This window comes from Papilio machaon, chromosome 21, assembly GCF_912999745.1.
Source record: "Papilio machaon chromosome 21, ilPapMach1.1, whole genome shotgun sequence".
In the NCBI taxonomy this organism is placed as follows: Eukaryota; Metazoa; Arthropoda; class Insecta; order Lepidoptera; family Papilionidae; genus Papilio; species Papilio machaon.
The window spans coordinates 2,610,169-2,636,578 of NC_060006.1; the positions used below are offsets into that span (position 1 = coordinate 2,610,169).

Here is a 26,410-nt window from a genome sequence, read left to right on the forward strand (position 1 = left end):
AGTACTAACACATCCGTAGATAACATATCATAAAACAGTATCTGTGTAACATAGGTTAATAGTTATAACTGTTAACGAATATTTATTAAAACTTAATGTTTTTTGACTGAAACAAAAACATTCTCAGCACGTTTTAAAATTTAAGTTAATTAAATAAAGTCATGTATGCTTTGGATACATGGCAATTACCAGCTGTACAAGTTTTAGTAATCACAAAAGAAAGATTACTAGCATTCAGTCAATATTTTCTTCACATTATCTCTTCCATCCTTTTTTATAAATCTGTGACCAGGGTATTATGATTTTTTTTATAAATGTATCAGTTATTGTTACAGCGGAAACTCAGTAGAATTTGACCATTATGATAGAGTTATTTACCGTTGTATTTTATTTGAATAATGATACTTTTAGGAGTGAGTAGAACTACGCAAAAGGTTTTCTTATGATTTTAATAAATTAATACAAAATCACAATATTTTCTTTTAATAAATAAGTATATTACCTTTTCATTAAATCACAAATTTAAATTATAAATTTCAAATACATAAAAATGTTTAGCTAGATAATTTTTTATTAATAAAGGTTAAAAAGAAATAAATTAATAAAAAATAATAAACATCACTTTTAAATAACCAAAAGGATTAAAAAAAATACATGGAATGTTCACAGCGATGTTTTAAATTTTCCCGCCATAGTGTTTCACAAATAAACCAATGGGCTGCTTTTTGCGTCGCCAACTTCACGTTAGTATGTTGATAGAGTGATCGTTCACTGCGATGTTGGCAGCAGTGTCGGCTGTTGCAAATGGTGGATTGCGTTACTTTTTCTCGTGCTCCGTGTAAAATATTTACGTAAAATAGTGTTAATTTCGTGGTGCAGTGTTTCTGACTTACAGAAACATGTCGGAAACACTGCCGAACAACAAAAAACAAGTGCCGAGGCAGTTGGTGAGTGTTTATTGTTAGATTTTTACGTATTTAGTCCCGGGTGACGCCATGGTGGCTTTATCTGGGATCACGTAAACATGAAATGGTGCATCGCTGCATCGTGTATCGATTTATGAAAGTTACGGGAATGTTATAAAAATTATATCAAAAGGTATGGAATCAAAATGACCATCGCTCGTGAGGGTCATCGGACTTTATTTTTTTCCGATCACGCCGCGAGCGAGTTCAAAACGCGGCGGCCGTATGCATTCGCGCATGCGAGGAGGTGTCAAAATCTATAATAGTTCCGGAGGAGATCGCAAGTTTATAATATAGCGATGATGTTAAAGAGCGGCCCGCGGAGCGGTGCGCGCGTCAAAGACGTCGATGTCGTAGCATACTTAGCGGGCATCTGGTAGGGACGAAGGCGTATCCCTCCCGCGGCTGGCGGCCGAGTGACGGAGGGCAGGCGGCAGGCGGCCAGGCCAGGGGCGTGCGCGCGGAGCACTGCGACCACACGTCAACCATTACTTTAATCTACTTTGTTACTTAACTAATATTCTACTGAACAATTAACCAAACGAATAATAGATGATTTACTGAAACACGATAGAAGGATATTTAGAGGCTGTTTCCTGCTGATTGTCAACCTCTTTGTTTACAAAGGCTCACCACAGCCTATCAAAGTTTTAAAAGTTTTATTGGCACTTGGTATCAAGTTACTTGACGTTTTTATTCATTCATTTTGTTGACCTTTTATTTAAAGAGAAATAACCTAATTGTTTTGGAAGTAATTTTTGTGTTTTGATAACAAATTAGTTAGTTTTCTTTTAATAAATGAGATTAAATTAAAATTTAGAAGTTCAAGAAAGTGAAATTCTTCAAGTTTGATACTGTTTTTCTTATCAACTGAAAAATTATTGTTTGAAAAAGTATTTTGAAGTCACAAGTTAATTAAAAATATATATATATTTATGGACTGTAAAAAATAAGTAAATTTCCATGCATTTAATTTACATTCAAATAAAAATGAGTATGAAGCATTTTAACAAAAAAGTGAAAACTAAAAAATTGGTAAATAAAATTGATGACAATTTGACCAACATGTCATTGAACATCACTTTCTCTAAATGAAAATGATAATTAAAAGTATATAAACTGTTACATATTATATTTCATGTACCAGCGGGAACGCAAGCAACGTAAACTGTACTCTGATGAATGGGCACTTGGTGATGATGAAGCGGAGGGTGGTCGTGGGTTTTCATTGGCTGACAAATTGGAGAGTCCCAGGTTCGAACATACAGGAGCTATCATCGAAATGACTGGATCAGAACTTACCATTTCATATCTGCAGAAAAATGGTTTCACAACTCCGTTACTGTTTAAAGAGAAAAATGGATTGGGATTGAGGTAAGAGTTTAATGTTATTGTTTAAAACTTTTTGCTTCTTTAATTTTTTTTTTTTAATTTACCTAATTGTTTAGAAAAATGTATTACTTTTTTTAATGTCATGAAAATGATGAAAATAACGTAGGAATGTTGGGTTATAAATATCTATTGAAATTCGTTTATTGGAACTAACTTTTTAACCATAAACAAGTGGCTAGTGTGAGAGGATTGTGGGCTTATGGTTTTCGACAAAATATTGTAAATACTGTTTTTGATGAAGAGAAAGCAAGTTTTAATTTTATTATTGTGAATATATTAAAATTCAGTTGTTCTAACTTTGCTTAGATTACGCGTTAAAATTTCAAATACTCTATGTTATATAAGACGTAAAGTAATTCATATTATGGCAAAGTTAAATTTGAAATTATTTTTTGCTTCAAGTTTTACCTTTTATGCAGGCGCAGGCGCAAAGTCGAATATTAACTAAGATAAAAAAAGAATCATAATAGTGCGTACTGTGTTAGAACTAACTTACTGCGAAATTAAAGTTTTAGCTCGAAGCAGCAGTGTAATCCCACGTTAACTGATAAGTCGTCGTGCCAAATTAACGGGGCCATTATTAATATCGGGCGTCTGTGTTAATTTACGTATTGTTCTGTCTAAAATTTTAGACTCCTTGTGAATGTTTCTGAAAGTTAAAAAAGTTTTATAACATTATGAAAAATTAAGGTACGTAACGGTTTTACTTAAATACGATTCTGTGCTAATTCCTTATCTCATTTAGGCCTAAACAAATTGGTTATATATACGCTGTAATAAATTTAATTTTTATCCTTTTTAGTACACAAATTACAATTTTTAGTAAAAGATCCGATCATGTCGATGATTAAATTATAAGTAAATGGTACGATTTTTTTTTATTATGAAATATAAGCAAATTAAATGAAATACATTTGATCTTTTAAAGAGATATTTTTTTATTCAACGTAATCATATGATAGTTATTTGGTCTATTTCATAGAAACATTGTGATTATTTTGTCAAAAATTTCAATGTGCTATTGTCGAGTTGAGGTTTCAAAATCGGTTTGTTTCTGTTAAAGGCACGTTCCTAACGCCAGCGTTGGAACTGGCGACCGATTGTTGCTTTTACCGGTATAAATCTATTATACCGTGGGTTTCCACTGCTGAAACATGTGTTAAAATATTGTTATGTCTATTGTTTTTTAAAAAAAAAAAACATAAAAAGGCAGTGGAATCGAACAAATCAGTTTAATACTTAATTAGGATGTGTGTTTTCAATTAAATGTAACATTTTATTTATAACCCCGTCGATTAAGTCTCTTTAGGCACTTTGATAGTGTCAGTGTAGTACTTAAATCAAAATTTGATTTATTCGTAAGCATCTTCTTTTAATAAATAAGAAGCTGTTTTTAGTACACAGTTTACTTACTTTAAAATTACTGTGTTCGTAAAGAAAAGAAAACCTAACCTCAAAACGATTTCTTCCTAAAATTGATAATTGTAATAATTATGTTTTTCTGTATAATTCTCTAGAAATTTCTTTAGGATATTAACATGACCTATACTGCAATCTGGCAAACTTTACAATATTTGATCTCTGATAAAAATATCGATAAAATGTCAGGTAGCAATTCACAAGCCTATGTTTTATTTCAACTCTATATTTCAACTTTATGGCTTTACTTAATATAAGATGAAATTTATTAACTTTTCAAGATTATTTTCTACTTATTCAAATTAAATATGATATTTCAAAATAAATTACCTTTTGTACATTTTCTGAAAGTTTTTTTCTATCAAATTTTCTCCCTACTTTTAGACATTCTTTTTATTATTATTATTTATCTTTGTTTCTTAATAAAAAAACAAGCAGATGTAAACAGGTCAATTCTGCAATACATAGTTTAACGTTGAAGTGTAATTGGTTAACTGTTTTTGACCGGCGTATTTAAAATAGGTTTCCGGGTGACGCCGAGCGCATTGGTTAATAGGTTTTCTAGTATTCGATAAAGTAAATAAAAACTACCGTATAGTAGTAGTATCTTGTAAAGTAATGTTTATAACTAGCTTATAATAATGTATATTATAAAGACGAAAGACTTGATTGTTTGTATGTTTGCTTCAAAACTACTGAAGCGACTTGAAAAATCTTACACTGTTGGGAAGCTACACTATCCTCGGGTAAAAAAAGCTATATTTATTACTAGATTTTTTTTTAATTCCACTACAACGAAGTCGCTGACAACTTCTATATTGTTACGATTACTTTTACGATTTTTTTTTCTAAAAGAAAGGTCATTTTTTTATGTTCCTTACGTTTTTCGTAACCTCATATAGTGTAAACACAAAATGCAATGAGAACGCCCCATAAAAATATTGACGTCTTCATAAGAAATGTAATCATTGGGATATATTCCCTAATAGTTGGGAATACGGTGCAATAACAAACGACAATCGTATCACCCGGGACGTACGCACGAAAATAAACGATTCAATCTTGCTGCACAAACAACTGTCTCGGATGCAAATCTGCTCCAGGACCGATGTCTGCAGGCTGAGTCGAACGACAAGGTTACGACTGACTTATACTTATACCTGACTTCGTAATAATATACAAAAAAACTTTATACGTCAGTTAATAGGGTGTGTATTGGTTAAAAATTATTTTCTACAAAGCGTCCTTAACTAAAAAAAAAAAACTGGACTTTATATTTTTTAAATTATATTGTAGACAAGGCTGAGGACGGAATACCTTTTTATTTAATTAACAGTAGATAGAAGTAGTGCTAGGTTTAAACAGAGCTGGGCATTAACTCGTTAATCCGTTAATCGTTAATTAACGAAGTTAACATTTTGCTTAACGGATTAACTTTTAAGTTAACTTCAAAAAGTGTTAACGCTTTTGTTAACGTCCGTTAAACTCACTTCCGTTAATAAAAGTGCGTTAATCGTTAAATTAGAAACTTGGAGACGTGCTGTCATTTTGTTTAAATTACGCGCCATGCCAGGTTCGTAAATTCAGTTATGTTAGGAGACTGTCGGCGACTCGAATGGTGAACTGATAATTGATATGTGAGGTTAACGTGCAAGTGTGATGCATCAGAACGTCCGTGAAATACGTGACCAACAGGACAAAATCAAAAGAAGGTTCGAAATAGTATATTTCATAACGAGTATATAAAAGCACGAGTATTTAATAGCCCAGATTCCGAACGCTCTTCGTCCCTGCAATACCCTCCAATCCCTTTTTGAGCAACTGTATTAAAACAATTTTTTACTCGTGCTTTTTCTTTAGCTTTTCCAAACTCGTGCGTTCTCTTTCCCAACTGTCAAAATAATGTCTATTAAAAAGAAAAAACCAACCACGAAGTTTTTACAAAAAAAAAAATTGAAGTTTTTATGATTCATGCAAATATTTCTAAAAAGAAGCTCCAAATTTGTTACAATATCAGAGAGATTGATTTGATTCAATGAATTAGGTAAGGTTTCATTTTATCTCATCTCATTAAATTTCATTTTCATTTCATATCAATAAAAATAATCTATCGAAGACTTCGCTGTTTGGCATAGTTCCCTTTGCCTACCCAGAGTGTGTGAAAAAAAAAACAAAAAAAAACTCTGTATTCTTTTACGGTTGGCGACATTTTCCAAACATTTTAGTAAGTTGAGTTTATTTTGTTTTTATTATAATATTAAATTGCTTCATTTTTTTCGCAACTGTATTTAGAATAGTTGTTTAGTACATGGGAGGAACTGTCATTACAACTTGTTTCAACTGTCAACCCTCACCTTCGGCTGCGCCTCGGCCCGGGTAGATTTGTCGGAACTCTTTGCAATGACAGGCTTTCCGCACTCGTAATGAAATATAGTATAATGCATTCATACTTGTCTCTAATAATAATGTTTTATAGTATTAATATTAATTTTATATTAATAAAAATTAATTTTATATTAAAGAAAATTAATTTTCATAAATAAAATAATCAAATTAATATTTTAAACAAGTGTCGCCACTATAAGTGTGAAATTAGTATGTATAATTTTGGTATGGTTAACTGTTAACGATTAACTTTAACTTGCGTTAAATTTTTCGGAATTTAACGCTTTAACGATTAACGAAGTTAAATTTTTAATTAACGAATTAACGATTAACGAAGTTAACTTTTCGATTAACTGTGCCCACCTGTGGGTTTAAATTATACCAGTACAGTAGGACAGTAGCGCTTAATATCAGCGCTAACAACTGGCATACAGACCAGCCCATACAGTCCAGCGCTACTGTCCCATTGTACAGGCATAATTTAAATCAGGTATAACTTGAGATAGACAATTGGAAAACATTTTGGATCATAAAAGCGTGGCGCTTTAATCATCTGGATTGTATTAGAAATACTCACCATCAACTTTAGTTAAAAACACACTATTTTAAATGATATACGTACGTATTTTTTGCCAAATTAGGGCTGTTCTGATTAGCATAGTTACTTTTTAGCTATCGCATCTTTAGTTGTAAAACATGAATAGGCAGTTAGTACTTGAAAATTACATTATTTTGAGCAATCTAGTGAAAATACCTATATATTAGATGCAATGGTGAGAAGGAATCAGAAAGAAACATATCTCCATGTCGAGGTTACATAACAGGACACGTGCATAATGCAGGGTTCCCGACTGCGACGTTTGAGTGTATGATGAGAATTTATGAATTTTTATCATGTTTGTTCGGAATATTTGAATATAATTAACCGTGGGGTTTGACTGAAGATATAAATTTACTATCGGGGAATCTTGCGGTTTTCCACTTTAAATGTGCCAGTTTTGTCAACGCTTCGTAGGGATTGAGACGATGACTCAGAAATATCATCAATTGGAAGCAACTTTAAAATGTCTATATAAAAAAAGGCCCGGAAATGGTACACGAATAATTATTATGGTTATTTTTGGAAGGATTTTATCTCGTTGATAGGAACCACACAATTTTTCTGTAAGTGCAACACCACAAAGGGCCCTTACTGTACATATTATTATCCTTTTCATTCTATTTTGAAAACCAGAGAGAACTATATGTTTTTGTACTTGTTATAGTGGAAACTTCTTGTGGTTAACATACAAAAACATCTTACACAATATAGGCTTATTTTAAATCACTTTGTACTCGGGTTTAAACTTTGTAATGCCTTTAGCAATCCAGTATTTCACAACTAGTTGAAACTCACGTGACAGGATCGATCACACGTGGATGGTTTAGTGTGACAACCACTAGTAATAATAATAAAGATTAGAATGTCATTAATACTTTTTTTTATTTAATGGCATGTGTAAAATTAAAAGCCTTTAAATGTTTAAAAAATAATTTTTATATCTAATAGAAAACTTTTTGGTCTCAGTTTTTTAAAAGAGCATGAGCGGGATACCAATAAAAAAACTCGTGTTTTGGCAGGAGAAAACCACTGTATGATTGCGGTTCTTCTTATCACTTATTGGAAGTTGGAAACTATTGTGTTGTGGCTGATGATAATACACGTGGGATTTTTTTTTTACTGTTATTCTAAATTAGTGAAAAACGAATTGAAATATCACACGTCATAACTTTTTTACATCGTTAAATCAATTATTTAATGTTTTTTTTTATTCTAAAATAATAAAGAATTTTATGTAAAATCAGAGTTTATATGGTTTAATTTTTAAATCTGTGTTTTAAAAAGCACCCAATAGATGCCGCTATCCATTAGAGTTTAGAACATCCTTAATTATACGTTTTTTTTTATCAAGATTTGATAATTTACTAAATTAATTTCAATGTAAGATATTAAATATTATATTGGAATTATATTAAAAACTAAGATATATATTTCCACCGATATTCAAATTATCTTTTAAATCTTTAGTTAATTAAATATAAAGATTTTTAGTTGATTTAGTTTTCGATGTTGAAATGTTCTACGTGTATGCAAATTTATTTCTTTTTATGTTGACTACGGTGTTTCATTCATAACTACTTTATTATGACTATTAGCGGGTGACAGCTAGTTTCACATAATTGTTTTTAATGATAATTTTTATCAATCGATTCGCCGAGTTTTGTCTTGATTTATCGATAACTAAAGTACGCTTCGGCTCACACTCTCGCTATAACCCACTGCATCCAATTTACATTTGAACAACAAAATATACTGTTTAAACAATTTTGTATCATGTACGATGGGAATAAGATTGATTTTTGATTGTTAAGTGTTTTCGCACACGGCGACTCAGCTTGTATATTGCGGGCAACGAGACAGGTTGTAAGAATCTACTTGTTTATTTGTTTGTTAATTATTAATGTATATAAAATCCTAATCTATAGCCATGATAAAAGGTATTATTTTGGGAACTTCGAATGCGAATGATTCATAGTTATTTTTTTTAATTTATAGTTACAGTAATTATAATTGTTTGTTAGTAAATCTTAGTAATGTTATAAATGCTAATATTTAGATGGATGGATGTTTGTTTGAAGGTATCTCCGGAACGGCACAACGGATATTGATGAAATTTGGCACAGATGTAGAACATAGTCTGGAAGAACACATAGGCGGAGCTACTTATTATGTTTTTTTTAATTCTGCGCGGACGGAGTCGCGGGCGACACCTAGTTTAAATATAATGTTATTTTATGTCTACTCTATAGTTTTGTATTCTCAAAAAGGGTAGAGACACAAGAATTCTTAAGCATGGGTCCTTAAACGTGGAAAGATTATTTACTCATACAATATATGTAGGTGAGGAGTACAAGATATTTTTTTTACATTTTATATAAAGATGCTATATCTTCAACTTGTGCGTTGCCTTTGCAACTATATAAAAAACCTAAACAACTTGTCTCCGACTACCTTATTAGAGTAATGAGGTTGACTAGGCTTCCTTTTACAAGCTTTTGTTTAGTTTCACCTGTACCGATGTTTGTCATCAAATCTTACAAATTAAATTTCATATACTTCTTCCCTTCTTTCTTCCCGGTTACTGTTTGACCTGAACTTGTGCATACCTATGTAAATAGAGTGACACTGCAATATTATGTGTTGCTTATCTGATGATGAAGCTGGATGGTGGATGTAGGAACTGCAATGAAACGATAGAACCTCATCGAGTTTGGGCTTGTTTAAATTGTTTTCACGAGTTTTTTTTAGTTCTTTTAATTAACAAGAACATAATAAAAGTTATTTAAAAAAGGTGGAATGGAAATGCTTAACGGATTTTGATGAAATTTGGCTAAGTTGTAGAACATAATCTGAAAGAAGACATACCTATAAAGTTTTTTTTTTAATTCCGCGAGGACGGAGTCGCGGGCAGAACCTCGTTTTCCTATATATTCCACATGTAAATGTTTCAGGGTTCCTACACAACAAAGCTTTTTAAATATCACCCCATTTGTTATAGACTGTATGGTTTTGTTATAAATGCTACTAATAACTACCATATAAGAATTATATGATTCATCCAGTGCTATAACACTATATTGTTCTCTGTTTTTTGAGTGAGAATGAAAGATGGAGATATGTTTTTTATACATGTGTTTTGGTAATAGAAACCGCTAGTTTCCATCATATACTAGATTCAACATATCCATTGCTTAACCTTTGTTTTGATTTCAATCTGTTGAAGTGATGGAATGACAATTGAAGCATAACTAATAGATGTGTCATCTTATTTATATAACCACATATAACAGTTCCTATCGTACTGGTTCGTATGTTATGTCTCAAAAATTGTTTTCTCAACAAATGTAATGTCTACATTTTAACAGTTGCACTCGCTTAAAATCTATATATATAAAAGAAAGTCGTGTTACACTATTTATAACTCAAGAACGGCTGAATCGATTTGACTGAAAATTAGTGGGCAGGTAGCTTAGAACCAGGAAACGGACATAGGATAATTTTTACCCCGTTTTCTATTGTTTTATTCCGCGCGGACGAAGTCGCGGGTAAAAGCGGTAAAAAAAGTCTAAATAAGAAAATACAATCGACTCTCGTTAATTTGAAACTTGAGGGAATCTTAAAATATTACGAATTCGAATGTTTGAAATATCAAATGGTTCGAAATTTGTGAGAGAAAATAAATAAAACTTCGAAATATTAAGTGTTGATCAATTAATATTTATTAACTGCTATTCAATAACTGGTAACAACGAAAGAGCAACAGTAACTGAATTATAACTAAACAAACCCTGTCAAATAATCAAACTAATCATAACAAACACAAAGGCTTGCGTACGTTGATACAAGTTTGAACTTGTTGCAAAATGTACTTACAATCTTTCCGCCTCTTTCTCTCTGCAACTCTGAATTGTCGAGTGTTGGACGCCTATGAGTTCGAATTAACGCGTCGTTTTGTTATATAGCAATGATTTTTTCGTTCAAATTATCAAGTGCATAAAAATGTATTGATTTAGTTCGAAATATAAAGATATTTTGTAGGGAACTCGTGCTAACTTTGAATTATAGAGAGGTCGAATTTTCGCAGGTTTGAATTAACGAGAGTCGACTGTCTAAATATCTAATCTAAAAAAAATAATAATTTGTATAGCTATCTTGTGATTGTCAGATTGAGGCTATAGATCGACTAGAAAAAACTTTGGTAGGCTGTTTTGAGAACACCATAACGAGGCGATCTGTGCCCTTAGAACGTAAAAAAATATGTTTTATTTTCTTTGCCATTGTTTTCAGATTTTTCCTTACGAGACATTGCAACGATTGCCGAGAATAATAAAATTAAATACCTATTAGAAATGATAAAATATTTACTTAATGGTTTCGATGTGATATTAAACAATTTGTTGATTCGGATATTCATCAAAGGTGAAATCACTTGTAAAATATGTTTCTATTTATACAATACACGTGATAAAATGGAGGCTGGCCACCCTCGGGGTAGGGGGGAGGTGCGGGAGGAAAATAGATTTTGATCCCGACACGCTTCCAAGAAATGTTCGTAATTATATTGAAAATTGCGAGAAAAGCTTACCTGTCTGATTTTTCGCTGTTAGCTGTTATGGAGACGAAAGGTTATTTCTATAATATTTTTTGTGTATTCTGTAACGATTTTAATAACACATTCCTTTTATATTTCCACGAAAAGAGGGCGATTGGTAATAAAAATTGTACGACCATTTTGATTCAAAGAAATGGACTAAAATAAACTTACTTGAAATCACTTTTTGCCATAATTTTCGTACTCAATCATAAATTATAAAATTATAGACAGATATGTTATTCCTTTAGGTAGAGAAAATAAGAGAGACAATATGTTTTTGTGTGAATGTTTCGCTAGTGGAAACTTACAACTTTGCAATATTGTAGTGATTGCGTGACAATGGTAAATTTGTTTGTCGTAAACGCAGTGTAACTTACGCTCTAACTGAAAATTATACATTGCACATAAACGTTTTTTCTTCAAATAAAATTACAATATTTTTGACACGTCGTTTAATATTGTTTTAATACTAGTTTAAGTGTAAAAATTGCGCCAATGACCAACAAAAAGTTACAAGACCCTTGTCGGTCTGTTCTCATTTTTAGCCGACTTCAAAAAGAAGGAGGTTATCAATTCGACTGAATTTTCTGTGTCTAAAGAGGCCTAAATTATATTTTCTGACAAAATTAACCGTGAGTCGCCCTCTTATGAAGCCATAAAAATATTTAATTTGCTTACACATTAAATGTAAAAGCGTTATTGGTCAAAAGGGCCGTCTACAAGCTTTATTATTTAAGTAAAGGCAAAGCGGCAAGCGGATGTAACAGCGATCGCCTTTATAAATCAGTTTGTCGATGCCACAGGAGTGTAAGTGCCGTACTTTGTATACGACCTTTACTTTGATCTATTTAACAAGACTAACTATCAAGTTATTTATAGGTTACTTTTTATTTTGGTATTAATAAATTGTTAGTGTTCATGTTAAGATCTGAAAATGTGTTATATCTGTAGGTGATGGAAATAGACATTAAGGGCATAACTGTAAAAAAAAAAGAACATTTTAACTTAAAAATATGTTAACTCTTTAGTCGCATTCTGATATTAGACATTACTAGAAAACATGATTATTGAAAATAAATGCGTAGGTGTCCGCACTAGGCGTAGCCTGTATCGCGAGGATTCTGCTCTTATGTTTTATCAAAGATTTGTTAGACGGCAACAAATTAAAATAAATAACAAAGTACCAGGAGCAGTTTTGGTTATGCATATTTAAGGTAAAACATAGGTACTGTTTTACAACCTCGTTTTTGTCCATAATATCAATGAACGGCGATCAAAGGGTTAAAAAACGTGTTTAACTAAACATTGTCTACCTGTATTTTTTGAAGTAATACAGAGTCATTTTTGTACGTTGTATGCAATTGAAGAAAAGAAAGCCCGAAGTTAATATGTTACTAATATTACTGGATTATGAACTTATTCTTATTGTGGGTTTCTACTGGCGAAACAGTTGTACAAAAATGTATAGCACTTATCTTATTATATTAAAAAAAACAGAGAACTATAATATATTGTATAGCTGTTTTTTCAATGGAAACCCAAGGTTAGTTTCATAGTTTAAGAGTCAATAAATATAATGATATAGTTACATTAATGTTATCACAGGGTGCCTACAAGCAACTTCACGGTGAACGACGTGCGCATGTGCGTGGGCTCTCGCCGTCTGCTCGATGTCATGGATGTCAACACGCAGAAGAACATCGAGATGACAATGAAGGTGAGCGCTACAGAATAATGAGTAGAAAGCATGCAAATGAGCGGTATAATGTGTTACTATGGTTACCGTGTTATAACGTGTAATTTCGTCTGCGTGGAGGATACTTTTGAGTCCTACTAGGAATAGTGCTTAAGGACTAACATATTTTTCACCTCCCATTAGAAAGAAAGAAAGAAAAAACATAAAATCTTTAGGAAATGAGCAACTGGCCCTTTCTTGTAATTTCAATATCGAGAATATATAATAAATAAAATATATAACTTTAAAATATTTTAAGTAAAAAATTATTTAACTGCACATAACCATTACCTACTGATACAGCAGCGGGAAATAGATATCAAAGATTTCTTTTTTACACTCTCCTTAGATACTTATCTCGTTTTGTTATAACCTTTTCCATCAACATTCAATTTTGTTTTACACTAAAAAGTTATATTAAGAGTTTAAAGAAACTTTGTAGGCGTCCACTATGAATAGGGCACTCTACAAGCACAAATTAATTTAAAGCGCAAGAATAAAGTCAATATGATACCGCGTTTAAAATCACTTTTAATCGACATTAACAGATTAAATGAATTGAAATTTTACTCTATAATAATAGAACAGCTTAAAAACGTAAGCTATCCTGCATCGCAATAATAAGTTTAAAGTAAAAATATTTTATTTTGAGTATAAATCTTACAAATGTGAAGTGTGAATGTGTTGTGTTACCTTGCCATCTTGCCATTAATCAGATGCCTACTTACCTTGTCAGGTTTTATACCGAAAAATGAAAAAGGAAAAGTTATATAATCTCCGAAAATGTTTATTTAATTTTTTTATTCATATTTGTAATTAAAATAGTGAACAAGATAACTTTTTAAAAACTAGTTTTTCGTATCAAAAGAATTTGAGTATGACACGCCTGAGTCGCAGCCTTTATTACGGTATGAACACAGCTCTATTGTTGTCAACGCTTTCCAAAGAAAACCAACTATGTAATAACACTCATACTTTATATTATATAACAGAGAAATGCACTAAATATACTATGTTTACTTATACATAGTTTGAAGCGTGACGTAAATACATTAAAAATCAGTCACTTATCACCAAACAACTTACACTTTACCACCAAGTATGTTTTTTAGTACAAAGCAATTATAGTAAACAAACAAAATGTTAACCAAAAACACAAAACCACCAACGAATAATCAAAAGACAACACTATCTTTGATAAAACAATGTTTAGAGTTATAGAGACTTTCCTTGAACAAACAAAATCTATTTAAACGAGTTACGACGTATAACAGTGTAACTTGGCGGGTGGTCTCCCACATATTGCGAAACTCGCGAAAAGCTTTCTCGTAACTATCAAACAATGATTCATGTAAATAAATTATTTAGAACTAGCTTTTTCCCGCGACTCCGTCCGCGCGGAATAAAAAAAAAAAAGAAAACCGGGTAAAAATTATCCTATGTCCTATTCCTGGTTCTAAGCTACCTGCCCACCAATTTTCAATCAAATCGATTCAGCCCTTCTTGAGTTATAAATGGTGTAACTAACACAACTTTCTTTTATATAATACTAGCTTTTACCCGCGACTCCGTCCGCGCGGAATAAAAAAAAATAGAAAACGGGGTAAAAATTATCCTATGTCCGTTTCCTGGTTCTAAGCTACCTGCCCACCAATTTTCAGTCAAATCGATTCAGCCGTTCTTGAGTTATAAATAGTGTAACTAACACGACTTTCTTTTATATATATAGATTTCATTTATAAAAATGTAACACGAATTTTAACTCGGGATTTGTATAAAATAAACGAAATCCTTTAAACAAAAGCGACAAACCGACCGTAGCCACCAAATCACTTTATCAATGCGACCCGATCTCAAATGAGACGTTTTCGGGTTTTTCTTTTATTAGAATAAAACTATACTTTTGAATTGCAACATTTTATAGTTGTTGGTAAGTTGAAAATACATAGTTTGACTTGTTCTGTAATGTGCATAGCACTATTTTAATCTTACTTCTTACTAATATAAATACAAAGTTTGGATGGATGTTTGTTAGAAGGTATCTTAAGAAACCTCAATGGATCTGAAAGTAATTTGGTACAGACTTAGAACATTGTGTGAAAGAACATTGTGTTTTTTTTAATTCCACGCGGACAGTGTCGCGGGCGACATCTAGTCTATCCTATTTAGAAACTTAATTGTTTGACAGATAAGAGTGTTGTACGTACTGTAATGATAATATTGGAAGTTTTATCTGGGTCAAAAATGCATTCCTATATAATTCTTTGTTCCTATGTGCCATTTTTATCGAACTATGTATTAACTTTAGTCTGCTTAAATAGGGCGTATAAATATCTCATAAAACAAAGAAGCACGAGACGTACCGGTCGTGTAGAAAGAAATGCCTGTATTATAATTGCGCTAATTCAGCTAGAGTTGCATAGTTTAAGCGTGGTCGGAAATAAACCATCTATTAGAGTCACCAATAAAATATACGCAGTTGTCGATAGGATATCGTGAAACATTTCATACGTGCAAAGTTTAATTTGAATTACATAACAAATATCAATTCCTTTGTCTTAGAGTTAATTCTTTATGTAGAATCGTCGAGCTTTGTAAAACTGCGTTCTCATTGTTGCATAAAACCGGTAACACCCAGCTCTTTCGACGGGGCAGTGCCGATTGCCGCTTTGCAGTGCCACTTGTAATGCGCAGCTGACTTCGCGAGTTTGCGCAAACCGGTGTGCCAACATCTGCGCAAACAATGCTGTGATGTTGGCACTCCTGACGCAACGAGTTTGGTTCAGTTGGCGGTCGCGCATACACCCACGTAGACCGTTTTGTTGGAGGGGTTTTCATTATGTACTGTATGTCGTAGACTCACACGTAATTGTATCGCAGTAGCTCCCCTATTCATTATCTCATGTACCCCCCATATGAGATAATAAATAGCACTGGTGTCTACAAATGTTTTTTTTTTCATTTTTAGATAACATTGGAATGCTTTAAAAAATAAATAAAAATAAACTTAATCATTGAGCGTTTTCTTAGAATAAATTTCTTTATCTACGTTTGTAAGCTGTCAATGACCTTTTTGGCAAACAAAAGCTTGGTTAAAAATATCTATATTTTTATATATTACCGAGTACACGTCACGTGACGTAACTGAGGACGTTTATAGTAGTAGGTCACAGCTTATTACAATTATTTTTTAATTTAATTTTTAAGGCATCAGTTGTTACATGTGATGTTATGTATAATAAATATTTAGTAAGGTGATAAGACACTTATGTGTGATAAGTGACTGCTACTGTTTTGTAAATACAAAGAGTAAGAAAATTTGGCGCACCGCCAGTCGAGTAATGACTGATTACATTGTAATGAATGGAACACAATATATAAACGCCATGCAAAACTGATTATAGTTTCTTAGTAGCGATAAACATTTCGACAGATCCGACGAAAGGAGTTAAATCTTAAGAGATCTCATATGTAACTATTTTCATCGGATCTGTCGATTTGTGTAATGACTTTTTATATCTCTAAAATAGTGACCGTCGCTCTTTAAAATCTTTAAATCAAAAACTGTAGATGCGTTGACCTTTAACGGCAGAAGATGAAAGGATGTACAGAAGAAGGGAAATACCCATTCCAGTATATCTCCTCCCCGGGAATTTCCTTGTCCCATCTTTAAAAAATGGGGGGAAGGAAATAAAGGACTAGAATTGGCCTCTATATGAGAGTAGTAAAAAAAGGTTAATGATATGTGTGTGCAGGATTGGCAGCGTTATTACGACGATGCGAATAAGGAGCGTCTTTTGAACGTGATTTCGTTGGAGTTCTCGCATACACGTCTCGAGAACTATGTGCAGGCGCCGCGTATAGTGCGCCTCATTGACTGGGTGGACACCGTGTGGCCGCGCCATCTCAAGGACCAGCAGGTATAGTTACATATAGAATTGGCAGGATGTAAAACAATGCGGAGAGACAGTCCATCGTATGTGCATTCCCCCATCCGCAGTAGACACACCTAAATTGAAAAGACATCCGCTCGCAGCTAACCACCAGTTGCAATATAGTTCGAATCTTATAATCATCATTATCATCAGCTCATTATACGTCCCCACTGAGGGACTCCGACTCTACCCTAAGTTAGGGGTTATTAGACCAGAGTCCAGCATGCTGGCCAAGTGAATCGTTGAATCTTATAATACCAACCTATATTTATCTATATACTTTTATATTGTTCGTAAACAAAAGGACACCTGATTTTTTTGACAACAATCATACTTTCATCTCTTATTTTCAGTCAAGTTAAAGTTATTAACAGTAAGCAATTAAACTTCCTTTTTCGCCGGCGATCATAGCCTTTTCAGTAACGAGTTTGTGATTAATTTATTTCCGGTATTCAGCGAAACCGGAAACATGGCGCACAACGTAACATAATTAGTTATGTTTTAGATAAACAGCCTGACTTGGATAAGCGAGAAACTTCAAAAGTCATTATTCGTCCCCGACGGACGAACTTGAGGCTTCTAAATTTCTATAAGCGAAAAAAATATCGTGGTCCCTTGGACTCTCGCTTATCGACTCGACTCTACATACTTACCCCTTTACTTGCATAATTTGTCCATCCATTTATTAGTATTCAAACTACGTTTAAATAAGTATTATTTTCAGACGGAATCCACCAATGCTCTGGATGACATGATGTACCCGAAGGTACAAAAGTATTGCCTCATGTCCGTCAAGGGGTGCTACACGGACTTCCATATTGACTTTGGAGGCACATCGGTGTGGTATCACATTTTGAGAGGTGAGTACAAAAGTTTCCCTTATCTAAACTTAATTATCTTGATTTTTATAATAATGAAGAGTAAAGAAAAAAAGACATCATAAAATTTTATGTGATCTTTGTTTCCAAAACTTTCGAAAAACTAAAATTATAGCCCGATAAAATTTTAGTAGACAATCTTTAGTTTTTTTTTTATACGTACTAAAGCTATAATTTTTTTAGTCTTCATACCTAACAAGCGATATGTGATATTAGTAAATATTTTCTGTAATGTTTTAACGGATCAATGAGGTTTTTAAATGTTAAATGAGTCCACGATGGTACTCTAAATTTGCTAAAGCGCCGCGTAATTTTACTTTTAAGCTCTCTACGCTCCGTTTATCGAAGAACTCTGCAATGACGAGAATATTAAAAACTTTTAGACGTGCTGGTTGCTTTTCTCTTGAGGTTACATACATTTCCTCGATAAAATTTGCGAAGTTCGTGTACTTTGTACTGATTAAGTAATTAATAAAATTGTACTGTCAGAGTTCTGTTTATTTCGCGAACATGAGGTTTGTTTCTAACGAACGTTGTTTAAAATCATTTTTTTCAATTATTTGTCTGTCTGTTCGCAAATCTGCGTTCGTTCCGCGTTATCTTTGAAACGGATGGACTGATTTTGACGGGACTTCAATTGGAAGGTAGCTAATATGTGCAAGAGTAATATCAACTTTTTTTAAATGCCTTGCTGACGAAGTAAAGGACAATCTCTAGTTCATTTCTATTGAAAGAAAGAGAATGAAAATCTTTATTATTGTAGGTGCGAAAGTGTTCTGGCTAATTCCGCCCACTGAGAAGAACTTGCAGTTGTACGAGAAGTGGGTGCTATCAGGCAAACAGTCGGACGTCTTCTTTGGTGATACTGTTGAGAAATGTATTCGTGTTCATGTGAGTCAATTTTTATTAATATTGTTAAATGAAATATATTAAAATCCCTGATTCTCGTTTAACCAGGTTCGACTATATATCTACAATGTTTTAAAATATGGATAATATATTTATAACAGCTGCAAGCGGGACACACTTTCTTCATCCCGACGGGTTGGATCCACGCGGTGTACACACCGAGCGACTCACTCGTCTTCGGAGGTAACTTCCTGCACCAATTCGGTATTGAGAAGCAGCTCAAGATCGCTCAAGTTGAAGATGTTACCAAGGTATTTGTGTATTATTAACAGGTGTTTTATATATTTGGTTTTTATCTTAAAATATCTTTAAAATTACGGCAATTTTCAGATAAAAAATTTCATACACGTGATATATTTATGTCTGTCCGCAATTTTTTTTTTAAATTCCGCGCTGTAAGTCTCGGGTGACCACTGGTTAACTATATACTTAAGAAAAATGATAAATTGTAGGTGCCACAGAAGTTTCGATATCCATTCTTCACGGAGATGCTGTGGTACGTACTGGACCGCTACGTGAACGCGCTGCTCGGCCGCACTCATCTCGCCATGGAGGGTGTGCCTCCGCCACAACTCACCACACCCAAGGAACATGTGCATCTCACTCAGAATGAACTGCACGGACTGAAGGTATTGTTTATGTTCCTGTCTTTTTTTTTGTGTCGGGGGGAAATCTTCTAAAGATACCCTCCTTTAGGGGGAAAGACAAGGTTATGTGGGATTCGATCCACTTAAACCCCCTCGGTGGCTAAACTCAAGTGCGAAAAGAAGAGGATTCCGGGATCTCTAAGGAACGCACCGGAACCTTATGTTCCCGTCTGTTTACAATGCCAATTATTATTTGCACAAAAACATGTTTCATCATCATCATCATCATCCCCTTGACCTTGTTCCACTTACGTAGGGTCGGTGCACCAGGTTTTCGTCCTCCAAATCAATCTGTCTGCCGTTATTTCTGTCACCCCCTTCTTGATCATGTCACCTTTCACGCAATCCATCAATCTAATATATATATTTGATAAATTTTGATTTTAATTATGCTGTGTCAACTTAATGTCAATCTAAAGATCAAAATGAAATATTATTAGTCATAAAAATAGAAATACAGGTGTAAATTTATAGTAAACCAATCTAACAAATGTATTATGCAAATGAAATCTTATAAGTATTAATTTTTCTAACTATTAATAATATTAAATATGAAAAAAATCTAATTTTAAAACAAATTGTATTGTTTTCTAGGCTATAGTGATGTACCTGCACCAGCTGCCAGCTGCTCGTAAGTCTGTGCCGGAGCTGCTGAGCGATCCCATAGCACTGGTGCGGGACGTGCGCACGTTGGTCGAGCAGCACCGACACGACAAGCAGCACCTCGCCATCACCGGAGTGCCTCTGCTTAAAGGTACGTTGTTATTTAGTCGGGTTATACTGCGCTGGGTATGTGTGACTCAAGTACCTTATGGAATATTTCTGAAGCTGACTTACAAAGCATGGCAGAGAAGATGTTATTTTAGTTAATTTCGAGTAAATAAAAAAAATGTAGCTTCAAATGTAAAGAGAAAAGGAGTACAAAATATGTAAAAAGATCTTATCGCAGTTAATAAAATAATGTCGTTTTTTTAATGTAATAAATGTGATCAGGTCCCGATGAGACGACGAGTGAGCGGCGTCAGTCTAGCGGACGTGGTGGGCGTGGTGGAGGTCATCGTGGTCCGCCCTCCAGACCTCGCCCTGAGCACGCCAACTCCGCACCCCGCAGGCGACGCACCAGGTACACTGTTGTACACCACGATCTGAACACTCTTAAGTAAACTCAAGCAAACTATTGAGAATTTCATCTCTGGTTGACACCCAAACATGTTAAATGACCAGTAAAGTGTAATTTTTGTATGTAAAATCTCCACTAAGGGACAGTTTCCCATTAAGAGAGTCCCAGAAAATGGATTAACCAATGAACTAATTATGACAACCGTAATGACAGATCCCGTTTACGATTGATGTGAAAGACGAAAGACTGGTACATTACCTCCCCTTACTCCCTCGCCTGGTAGAAACAAAGCCAGGAGATGAGGTTTTATTCTAAATCTGTTACATCTGTAGATGCAAGAAGTGCGAGGCGTGTTTGCGTACGGACTGCGGCGAGTGCGTGTTCTGCCATGACATGGTCAAGTTTGGTGGACAAGGGCGCGCCAAGCAGACCTGCGTCATGCGGCAGTGCCTACAGGTGATATTAACTGTTCAAATAAACTAAAGATATCTGTTCTAGTCTAAGTACAACTCAAACAACGATATCTGACCCGATGAGAGGCGCTACTATAGCCATTAGTTCTGTCAGATAATATGTGAACCTACATAGGAAAGAAAATGGCATAAAAAATAATATGACGTGACAGTTTTAGTACCAAATTTACCTATACCTAATTATCACTAACTGGCTTTTACCCGCGACTCCGTCCGCGCGGAATAAAAAATAGAAAACAGGGTAAAAATTATCCTATGTCCGTTTCCTGGTTCTAAGCTACCTGCCCACCAATTTTCAGTCAAATCGATTCAGCCGTTCTTGAGTTATAAATAGTGTAACTAACACGACTTTCTTTTATATATATAGATGAGTTATTTTAATTTGACTTATGCCCATCGGGTCAGATATCCTTGTCGATCTATATGTGAGAAATTTTTGTAAATGTCAGTCATTTGGGTACAGATAGTAATTTTAAATGATATTGTTTGTGTGTCAGCCAATGTTGCCTGTGACTGCGTCATGTGCTGTGTGTCATCTGGACGGCTGGATGCAGACGCCGGTCGCGCCCCAAGCCAAGGGTAACTCCGGTAATTGATGCCTCTCTATACTAAACATACAATACGTTTTATTTTACTAACAATCCTCATGTCGCATGTGTTTTTTAAGGCAATTTAAACAGTTCAAGACTTTGTCGTATTCAAAGTTTGATTTTGTATTTAAAATCTACACTTAGCAACTGTTTAACCGGCCGTTAAATTACAATGCGACTTTATCCTTTAAAGTATGACCCAATATTTGTTTTTCAAAGACGTCTTGAATAATATTGGAAGAGCAATTATAAGTCTGCGGGAATCGCCTTAGTTTTGTATAATACTAGCTTTTGCCTGTTTCTTCGTCTGAAATGTAATGATTAAATGAAAAAAAAAATTGCAAGTTTGTTAAGAGTTCTACATCTGTGCTAAATTTCAGCGAAATCCGTTAAGCCGTTTTGGAGATACTTAGTAAAAAGCATCGATCCATCCAAATTTTCGTATAAAAATACTAGCTGTCGGTCGCGACTCCGTCCGCGCGGAATTAAAAAAAAAAAAAAAAAAAAACTGTAAATCTAAACCATTCTCGAATCTCCACGAACACACACAAAAAATTTCATCAAAATTGGTCCAGTCGTTTAGGAGGAGTTCAGTCACATACACACGCACACAAGAAATATATATATTAAGATTAGTATGATTGGATGATGATGATTTATTATTTTTTTTTTGTGATTTTATATATGTCGTTCTTAAAAATGCATACTGTTTCAGGTCGCAATGGTCCTTCATCTCTGCGCGAGTGCTCTGTGTGTTACAGCATCGTACACCCTGGCTGCGTGCCCCCTGGTGGTCAGCTCAACGAGGACCTGCCCAACTCCTGGGAGTGCCCCACATGCACCAACATGGGACTCAACCACGATTACAAAGTATGATAAATCATTTCGCAATCTAAGAAACATTTCTACCGTGTACACTTCAATAGTTGTTTTTATTAAATGTATGTTAATATATTCTTAGGAGTTAAATATTTATCTTTATTTAGTCTTAAATAGTTTATTTCTTTTATCTGCAGCCGCGTCATTTCCGTGCACGTCAGAAGTCGTCAGATCTGCGGCGCATGAGTGTTGGCTCTGATGTCAGTCAGCTAGGACATCATAACAGTCTTCAGGTACTGGCCTATATTCTATATAATTCCTATCTAACCATACTCAAAGACTTTAATTGTTCACTAAGGAAGTGTTTAAATGTTTTCCAGAACAAACTGCAGCTGCCTCCGCCGGCGCCAATACCTGTCAAGTCTGAGGCGGGCTCCGATAGTGAGGGCAAGAACGACGCCTTGCATCTTAAATCTGAAGAGGGTAAATCCAATGTTTTACTTTTTTTTTTAGATATAAGATATTATATATATAAGATATATATTATATAGATAAGTATAGTTAAGTCACGAGACAATATTCGAATTCAAGCACAATTATATTTAAAACGTATTTACATATTTGTTTGTTCAAACATTATTATATATAGATATTATTGCTTATTATATGATTAATATTGTAGATATAAAGCGCGAAGAGTGTGGAGGTGAGGGTAATGCGGAGGAGAATTGGGAGCCGTCAGCTAAGAAGCGGCGCTGCAGCCACGAGGACGAGGCTCCAAAGAAACAGGCTCTGCGAGCGCATCTCGCGCTGCAACTCACTCATCACACCGGGAAGGTACGTCATAAGGTATTGAGTTTAATATATATTTACAACACAATTGACTCTACATTTATCACATTACGATACCTAGCACTTTAATACATCTAGTGACATAATGTTAAATGCATAGATTTTCAGCTTTAGTAGACAAAATAACATTTGATTGCTGATATTGCAAGTTGAAAAAAATAAATATATGGAGAAGATTTTGACTTCGAAATTCATCTTCGGTGAATTTGTCTGCGGACCCCCCTAATTTACATTTTTTTAAGAATTAGTTAGTTATAGTTATAATAATACTATACTGGAAAATACACAGTAATGCGATTTTTTTACTTTACAATTTTCTTTATTTAAAATGTTTTATTGTGTAGAGTCTTAAGAAACCTTTATATCCGGTGCGTCCGGCGGGGTACTGCGGGGCGCAGCACGCGGGCACACCCTGGCTGGACCGCGACGCCATGATCGCAGTCTTCTCCAAGCTCACACCCATCGACCTCACCAGCTGCTCCCTCGTCTGCAAGGCCTGGGCTGAGTACACGGTAATCATAACTGTCTGAATAGGTAGTACTTTGTCAAATTTCATTTATAGGTACAAGTCCGTGATTTCTGCCTACCCCTCTGGGTTAGGGTGTGAGTTATATTAGTTTGTAATACTTTAAAGACCAATGCATTGTATCCAATGCATGTCTGGTCATATTATCTTTGATACTCTAGGGAAGATTGTGAATCTAATAACACTTGACTACGAAACTGTTTAGGAGGCATTTATCATGTAAAGTTTTTTTCAAATATGGCGGCTCAAGTACATATGCGCGTTGTGCAGTCAGCGACTTGCGCGTACATATTTGAAAACTACTATAGCATCTTGTTCTCAGTTGTTTAACCGATGCACATTTATAGAGATGTGTGTGTGTTTCAGATGGACCCCAGTCTGTGGCGCAATATGTCTTTCGTGCAGGTGCGTGTGTCGGCGGCGCAGCTGGCGGGCATTGTGCGCCGTCAGCCACACACGCTGGGCCTTGAGTGGTGCCATCTCGCCCGGCGGCAGCTCGCCTGGTACATGGCCCTATATGCATTACTATATAGATATAAAAAAACTGTTATCTTTATACGGTAAAATTTGATAATTAATTCAGCTTATTTGATGATTTTTACAAGTTTTGAAAATACTAGAAAAATATCTAAACAGCACATTTTACTGGAGTAAACTGTAATATTTTATACAATGTCAGGTTACTAGCTCGTCTGCCGACTCTACGTTCGCTGTCGCTGGCGGGGTCGCCGGCGGAGGCTGCACTGGCGCTGCGGTCACCGGCCTGTCCGCCGCTCACCACACTTGATCTGTCGTTTGCACGTTGCCTGGACGACGCTAAGCTGCGCGGTGTGTTGGCCCCACCGGAAACCTCACGGCCGGGAGGCGGCGCGCGCACTGGAGCTGAGCCATCGCGTCTTGCCGCGCTTGCTGTACTGCGTCTACCCGGCACCGACATCACTGACGTCGCTATGCGATACGTTGTACAGGTAACATATCCAACAGTCATTGTAACATGTACTAAGTGTGTGGAATCTTACTTGTGATTTATTGCAGGCGTTACCGAAGCTGTGCGAGCTTGATGCGTCATCGTGCGCGCGGCTGACGGACGCGGGCGCGGCGCAGCTGGCTCACCACTCGCTGCAGCGGCTCTCGCTGGCCGGCTGCCGGCTGCTCACCGAGGCCGCGCTCGACCACCTCGCACGCTGCCCCAACCTCGTGCGGTAAGCAACTTTGGTAGCTGCTCTTGAACGAGGCAATGACAAACGATCAACTAATGGGCGCAAAGATTTCTTACTTGCCCGCAATGCTACACGATTCAGAATCATTGTACTCAGGTATTGTTGTACTATCTGCCATTTTTGTTAGTTTTATCCCTGGTGCCTATGACACACTTATGTTACTGTGAAAAGATTTAAAGTAAAAACCTCAAATACACGAAATTAAATTTATAACTTTTTTGTACAGGTTGGATCTCCGACACGTGCCGTTGGTGTCGACGCAGGCGGTGATCAAGTTCGCGGCCAACTCCAAGCACAACCTGCACGTGCAGGATGTAAAGCTGGTGGAGCTGAGGAAGACCTGATGCGAGACCGCGCCCGAGCCGGCGCCCCAGCCCGAGTCCGAGGCGACGCCTGAGGCCGGGCCTGAAGCCGCGCTCGAGGCCCAAGTTCAGGCCGCTCCTGAGGTCCATGTGGCCCCCGAGGCGCAGCCCGAGTCCGCGCCCGAGGCAGCGGCAACTGAATAACTTGACGTGGACCTTGTGATGTGTAGTGTAATGTGACAGTGTGTTGGTGGCATAGGATTGTGTGATTATTGTGTGACTTACCATTCTCATTCACTTCCACAATAGTTCTAGTCTCGTTCAGTTTACTTTAGGTAACTGATACTTATTCATTTTTTTTTAATGGTATTGTGTTAATATTTTTATGTTGGTACCCTTTTCAGTTTGAAAAGGCTCGATGAACAATCAGGGTATTAAATATAATTAAAATTTCAACATATTTTATTATGAGGCTTGTTTGTTCTGTACCATTCATTCATGTTTTACACAACATATCAAAATTACTCGCTATGCTATCAACATACGAATGTAGATATTAAAAAAAAAAGACTTAAAATAAGCCTAATGTGTAATATTGTTGAAGTGATTCAGTTTAAAAAGAAAAAATATATTAGTTAATACAGCTCTTGATAGTAAGAGCAAAACATTTTTAGTATTTAAGATGTAACTGTGGATTGTGTGGATACAATTCAACTATGAATAAATTAAACCAAATATTGTACCCTTTTTTGTGGTATAACATGTGACATGTTAAATAGATTAATAATAGGGAATTCCTAAAATTGATACATTATGTTTGTTGGCATCATTAATATTATGTTCGTTTCCACTGTCGAAAAACATGTACAAAAACATATCTTCATCCCTCACAATGTCTTTGAAAAAAAAACAATATCCTACATGGATTTCAGAAGTAGAAATGTAAAAGGATAATGAAACAGATGATTTTTTTTTTTATTTTGGTCTATAAATAATAAAAAATCTTATCATTTGACAGCCATTTAATAAAACTGTAGACTAATTAAAA

General features: G+C 35.0%; 1 protein-coding gene across 3 annotated transcripts; it reads left to right on the forward strand.

Moving 5' to 3' along the window:
* Positions 1-738: 738 nt before the first annotated feature.
* Positions 739-26,410, forward strand: LOC106709104 (jmjC domain-containing histone demethylation protein 1). Of its 3 annotated transcripts, none has more exons than XM_045683044.1 (21): positions 739-947; positions 2,113-2,339; positions 12,962-13,073; positions 16,847-17,011; positions 17,751-17,886; positions 18,668-18,795; positions 18,915-19,064; positions 19,266-19,442; positions 20,055-20,214; positions 20,454-20,583; positions 20,913-21,036; positions 21,551-21,632; positions 22,359-22,513; positions 22,660-22,755; positions 22,843-22,945; positions 23,145-23,311; positions 23,659-23,826; positions 24,207-24,343; positions 24,520-24,808; positions 24,876-25,042; positions 25,287-26,410. In XM_045683044.1, exons 1-21 carry the CDS (start codon positions 900-902, stop codon positions 25,402-25,404), a joined length of 3,039 nt encoding a protein of 1,012 aa, XP_045539000.1. In that variant the 5' UTR covers positions 739-899; the 3' UTR covers positions 25,405-26,410. The 3 variants fall into 3 exon arrangements, with proteins under 3 accessions (XP_045539000.1, XP_045539001.1, XP_045538999.1); XM_045683045.1 differs by having other exon boundaries at positions 740-947; positions 21,551-21,641; positions 23,145-23,299; XM_045683043.1 differs by having other exon boundaries at positions 741-947; positions 21,551-21,641.

Coding starts and splice junctions, on each gene's coding strand:
- LOC106709104 (XM_045683043.1), top strand. CDS start 900: ATGTCGGAAACACTGCCGAACAACAAAAAACAAGTGCCGAGGCAGTTG. Junction 17,887..18,667: donor GTGGTATCACATTTTGAGAG/GTGAGTACAAAA, acceptor TTATTATTGTAG/GTGCGAAAGTGTTCTGGCTA. Junction 20,584..20,912: donor CCCCGCAGGCGACGCACCAG/GTACACTGTTGT, acceptor TTACATCTGTAG/ATGCAAGAAGTGCGAGGCGT.